The 6,028-nt window shown below is 39.6% G+C and overlaps 1 protein-coding gene across 2 annotated transcripts; it reads left to right on the top strand.

The window, feature by feature from the left end:
- The first annotated feature begins 3,639 nt into the window (after positions 1-3,639).
- Positions 3,640-5,733, top strand: LOC306961744 (uncharacterized protein). Of its 2 annotated transcripts, XM_079554617.1 has the most exons (3): positions 3,640-3,988; positions 4,666-5,236; positions 5,366-5,733. In XM_079554617.1, the coding sequence occupies exons 1-3, from the start codon at positions 3,661-3,663 to the stop codon at positions 5,697-5,699; spliced, it is 1,233 nt and encodes a 410-aa protein (XP_079410743.1). In that variant the 5' UTR covers positions 3,640-3,660; the 3' UTR covers positions 5,700-5,733. The 2 variants fall into 2 exon arrangements, with proteins under 2 accessions (XP_079410743.1, XP_079410742.1); XM_079554616.1 differs by having other exon boundaries at positions 4,666-5,733.
- Positions 5,734-6,028: the final 295 nt, after the last annotated feature.

Below are 6,028 nucleotides of genomic sequence, written 5' to 3'. Positions count from 1 at the left end.
TATCAAAGTAAATACTGTACTGGATGTTTTAGCTTTGTTTTATTGTAACTATAGCCCTTTCCTCTTGGTGCAAAATCCTTGGTGGCTAATAACGTTTATCTGGAAGAAGTCAAATTGTACTGGTTATGTTTGAGCCGTTTTGAAATATTCACAGCATCAGAGATTTAAAGGGAATGTGCAGCGTTTATATGAGGTATGTGAGCCTGTACTTCAGAGATTCAAAAGAAACGGGCAGCGTTTTAACATATAAATAACAGTGAATTATGTGGACATGCAGAGTTGTTTTTTTTTATCTTTGAAAATAATCTAGCTCTGCATAAAGAAGGGCATGTACACACTTAGTCCACTTGGTTGCTTCACGTCAGGCTTCTTTGGTCTGGATTTCAATCACAGGGCGTAGTAAGTGCTTCAGCCAGCAGGGGTCAGTGTGTCAATGTTGGACAGGAACACAAACATGGACCTTACTTTTACTTGCATGTTGTTAGTTGATATGGTCCTGATGGTCTTTGGTTTGGTTGAAGCGCAGTGGACCAAGTGTGAACACAGCCTTAGCCACAGAAATGATATAAATCACAGTTGGGACATTTATTCCTGCTCAATTTAACTAGTGTTGTCACTTTGTCGTCGTACAGCATTTGCCTAATTGGCCTTTACTTCTACTTGACGATCCCCTGTCCATTTTGACCTCACAATACATTTTTAAACCTGCACCTTCCCTTTAATAAACAAGCTGTTATTTTCTGCAGATCTGAACCAAAGACACACTTTTGCAGTTTTATCACTATGGGAACAAGCGGCTACAACATGCTCATACACAAACCACATAATACTGTATGTATCGTGACTTTTCTATTTTTGTGAAGACTCGCGTCAGACCAACCACGCTTAAGCAGGGGTTACTTGAAGCATGTACATATTTGTGTAATAGGAACATCGAGCTGGCATGAAATCATCACTTTTAAAGGTCCTATGCTTTACTTAGGCTTTTTCTTGTAACGTTTAAACAACTTGGCTTTGGTGCTTTAGACATTTTAGTAACGTGTGGAAAAGAAATACGTCAAAACAAAATGTTCATTAGACGTTTAAGTCAATGGTAGTTGACCACATTAACAACTTGAGAAACAACACAGTCTAAACTACATATGAAAGCAATTGCTAATTTCTGAATGTGGTAAAAAGTGATAGTTTAGTTTGGGACCTTTATATTGTAACTGTATTATAACTTCACACTGCTTTTATTATGTCTTTTCAAGTTTTTTTTTTTTTTTTACTTCCTTGCGCTTTCAGTGGTGGAGTCTCTTCTGAAATGGGCTTGTCGATACTATTTGCATTCCTTAAAAATGTATATTAATTGTAAAATGCCATCTCAAATTGAAAAGTGCACACACGTATGTATCCTCTAGGGGTCGCTGTTAAGATGCTTGGCAGAAAGACACAGGTGGAAGGTGGGCCCAGATTAAATATACTATTGTATGTAACGGTTAAACCGCACTGCTGATATTCCCAATAATAAATGTTTTTACATAAATGTGGCTTTGGCTTCTTTAGCTCTTTGGTGTTAGGACAGAGTGTGGGACATTGTGTTTCAGGAAAGTTGCACAGCTCTTTCTGGCTGACTTTGCTGACCTGTATTGAAGTAAAAATTGGGATTTGGAATAGCTTTTAAAACCAGATGCCCTTCCTGACTGTGTTCATGTATATGATGATTCGACTTCTTGATTCAGCTTGGTTAATTCAGTAGTTCAACACGTCCATGACTATTAGCATCTGATATATGTCTACGTTAATTACTTTAAGAAGATTTAGAGGCTCTTAACCAGGGGTAGGCAACGTCAGGCCCGAGGGCCAAATCCGGCCCTTCAGCACAGAACCTCTGGCCCTCAAGATGATTTTGAGAAACATTGTTACACAAATTAGAGAGTACTTTTAACACTATTAGAGTTAAGTGGGAGAAATAAAGGTAAATACTGTCAATACACCCAATTAGGTCATATATTATGTACAACACTGGCATTTGAAAGAAGTGCACTGGAAAAAGAATAATCGTTTTAAAGAAGAAATTACATAAATCTACTTTAAGAGATTAAATGTAAGGTTTGAGTAAATTCTGGTCTTAGACGAGATAAAACCTCTAGTAGTAGTTCTTTTATTTTGTGTCATTTCACGTGAAAATCAATTATTTGTCTGATTTCAAGTGTGTTTTATTGTTCCATTGGCGCTATAGCATTTGTATCTTGGATTAGTTCAAACCGACTCAAATTCAACATAGACAAACTTTAATTCAAGCAATTCAAGTCATTTATCTCATGGTCATTTTTCAAGTGTTGTGCTTTACTTTGGGCTTATAATCAGCGGCTTCCCTCAGTCTATTAACAATAAAGAAAATCGGCCCCTCCGCCAAGAAAACTTGCCCCTGCACTCTGTTAGTTATGTATAAGACACATTTGGACAAGGTGGAGGCTGTTTTGTTCCTTGCAGAGGACATTACCTAAACAACATGTTTTGTGGTTTGCTAATTGTGACACATTTGTAACTATTGGGAGCACTGACATCTCCATGAAGATGTTGACTAAATGCAGAAAAAATATTTAATATTAAATGTTAGGTCCTCAACATCCAAATTAATTCTTTGATAACCCACTGCAAAAAAAGCACTTAATGTCCAGCTAGTGAATATAGGAGAATGTTTTGCAGTATAATCCAAAATGTGCCTTTAAAGATGCATGATCTAATCTAGTAGAACTGTGCATCTGCTACAACACCCCCATCTCTGCATAGCATGCCCCATCTTGCCCATGTTTCTCGAATCCCAGAAGAACATGATCTTGTTTGGGAGGCGCACGCTCTCCTCTCTTTAATCAAATCCAGTTTTCAGATTGTTTTCTCATACCTCTCGGATGATGTAATGTGAGAGCCGAACAGAGAGGGGGCCAATGGGAATGACTCAAGATTTTCCACGCACAGAAAGTTAAAGGCTAATGGTGAAATTGACAACTCTGTGTCTGGGATGGAAACGGCTTCAAAGGCTCTGTTATTGAGAGTGCTTACGTAACATTTATACGGGATTTTACAAACCTAAAAGGACCTTCTAAGTAAACCTGAAAATAACGCACCCCCTTCCTTGTTCTGTTGGTACAAAACACAAATCATTTCATTCTTAGAGGTGCAAAACAAAGAAATATGTAGGCTACCGTAGGCCTATCGTGATCATCTTTGCACTTTCGTTTGTCAGAAGAAGCCTAGATTGTTAAGTTGTGTCTTTTAGTGATATTCTGCATAAAATAATAAAATAAAATGACCCAAAAGGTAACTTATCCTACGTACCCTAGGCAACCTGCTTTGTTTTTGAGGTAAGTATCTTTTAAAGAAAGTTTGTGCAACACCTCCCCCTGGTGTTCACATGGGGAAGAAGCGCTCGCCTGCTGCACCGTAACCCCCGGTTTGTTTTTCCCCATTTTTTTTTTTTTTTTTTTAGTTTTTTTTTTTCGTTTTATGTTAATTTATGTCCTTTGTCACGCGTTTATTTTCAATACAATTTGGACAGAAAAAACACATAAAAACTGCCCGCTAAGTCCGGAAATCGCGTGAGGCGTCGCCATGTTTTGTCTGGCTACTTCCGGTTGTCCTGTTTAACGGGAACCTTTCTGCAGCTATGCAAATATGTCAAGCATTTGTTGCTCTGTCCGCGGGTGCCATAATAACTGGAAGAAGAAGAATTTATCTCTCTCACAGCATTGTTTTGAGCATGGGACGGTGAAATCAGAGTGCTGTGGGCCAGCATTTAACCTATACCCGCCTCCATCTAAAGACGAGGATCTTCGCTGCTGGCTCAAGGCGCTGAATTTAAAACATCCACCAAAACGCCCGTATGTTTGCTCTTTTCATTTTGTAGACAAGAAACCAACCACATTGCATCCATACCCCGAAAAATGGTTGGGCTACACCGCCCCCTTGAAGAAGCCACGCGGGGTGGGAGTGAGACAAACGGGTGAGTAACTAGTTTAGCTTCTTATTCACACTGACACAAAGTTTTAATGCAACCACGCACTGCATTAATTGACATCATTAACCTCTGAGCACCAAAATAATTCACATTTATGTCAGAATACGTTATGTGCTCTTTTGAACAATGTTTGAAAGATTAGTAAAGGGCAGTAAAGACCCATTAATCCCATCACTATATAAGAAGTGTCAATAGAGTTCGGGAATGTCCACAGTTACCATGGAGATCCGCCATCTTTGCATAGACTAACATTAGCTTAAAACAGTATTAAAAAATGGAGAAAAAACCAGTGGAACGACTCCGTTAGCTGCTGAGTTACTGCTGGTAAATACATCTAACACACTGTGGTCTCCAAGTGTTTTAATGTGAACAATAACTCCAGTATTTTAACTTTTAAAATCTCCATTAGTTTACAATGGCTGCTAATCCCATAATGCTTAGCGATGTGACGTCACATTCCCGAACTCTATTGCTGTAGCCTCTTCTTTTCATCAGTGCATGTGAATATAATATGGAAAATAAATACAGATACATTTTTTCATAGTCCATACCATGTTATTCATAACTTAAGTGCTTGTTGTATATTTCTGTACTGGTGTAAAATTACCCCAAAAAAATTTTTTTTGGGAAAAGTATGCTGTTACCGAACTGTTTTTCCTCAGATGCATCTACCATCAATGCCGCCGCGAAAGACACAGCCACACAGTGCCATGAAGAAGTGATGTCTGCACCACCACCTGATCATGACTACACTTTGGCCAGTCCTTTACTGGAACAACCCCTTAAGTGTGACCGGGCAACACAGTGCTCAGGTCCAGCTGAGCTCCATAAAGAACTCCTTCGCACTGACCACCTCAGCCTGCTCTACACTGGTCTTTCTTTGCAAGAATTTTCCTTTTTAGCTGATCAGCTGTTGAAAGATTATATTAACACCTTTCAACTTGATGCTCGTGATCAGGTGCTCATGACCCTCATGAAGCTACGGTTGAATTTGCTGCAGGCTGACCTGGCTGAGCGGTTTCATGTGTCACAGTCTCAGGTGAGCAAGATCATGTCTGTGTGGTTTGACATCATGGAGGAGAAGATGAGGCGTTTCATCCCATGGCTGCCCCGAGAGACAATCCTCGCAACAATGCCACAGTGTTTTAAAGAGCATTACCCCACAACTACCTGTGTGATTGACTGCGCCGAGACTCCCCTACAGGAACCACACCACCTTGACTCTAGGGGGGAGTCTTCTAGTCATTATTATGGCCAAAATACTATCAAGTATCTGTTGGCACTTGCTCCCTGTGGTCTGATAATGTTCGTCTCTACTGCATACCGAGGTAAATGCAGTGACAAATTTATCACCTCAGACAGTGGCTTTTTGGAGTACCTACACCCAGGAGACGTGGTCATGGCAGACCGAGGCTTTCTCATATCAGATCTGCTGCAAGAGCGACAGGTGCAGCTTGTCGTCCCTGCCTTCACAAAAAGAAGTCAGCAACTTTCCGAGGAGGACACCCCTCGCACCATGCCCACTGCAAACGTCCGAGTCCATATCGAAAGAGTTATTCGTCGCCTCAAGAACTTCAGAATCCTGTCCCAATCCGTTCCAATTAACTTGGTTCAGAAATGTGATAAAATCCTCAGAATTTGTGCAGCTTTGTCTAATTTACGGGGGGATATTCTGGAAGATGAAAATGATTGTTGAGTTGAAGTGTATTAATTAATTGTATATAGTTTGAATAATATTCTTTAAATGCACAGCAGGTACAGTACAAATGCTGCACTTTTTCTTTTCTATTTTACTTTTATTTTACTTTTATTCTTTTTTTTTATAAATAGAAAGCATTAGCTTTTGAGAAGAATCACATGCTTTTCAGAACATGTATGGAGAGATGCAATTTAATCCTCCAGCCAGGTTTCCTGGTTTTCCCATTTCCCTACTAACATGTACAATAAAATCAAGCTTTAAAGCAATCACAAATACAAGTGTGAACATTTCCTCAACAATCATGCTCCTTGTGGCTAGCTGCTCTC

This window comes from Gobius niger (assembly GCF_951799975.1).
Source record: "Gobius niger genome assembly, chromosome: 4".
Lineage (NCBI taxonomy): Eukaryota > Metazoa > Chordata > Actinopteri > Gobiiformes > Gobiidae > Gobius > Gobius niger.
Note: the sequence above shows the minus strand (reverse complement) of the source record. Positions and strands in the feature narration are given on the sequence as shown.

Excerpts from the sequence above, each read along its gene's own strand:
- LOC306961744 (XM_079554616.1), top strand. The coding sequence starts at position 3,661 with ATGTCAAGCATTTGTTGCTCTGTCCGCGGGTGCCATAATAACTGGAAG. Across the intron at positions 3,989-4,665 it reads GGTGGGAGTGAGACAAACGG|ATGCATCTACCATCAATGCC; the intron begins GTGAGTAACTAG and ends GTTTTTCCTCAG.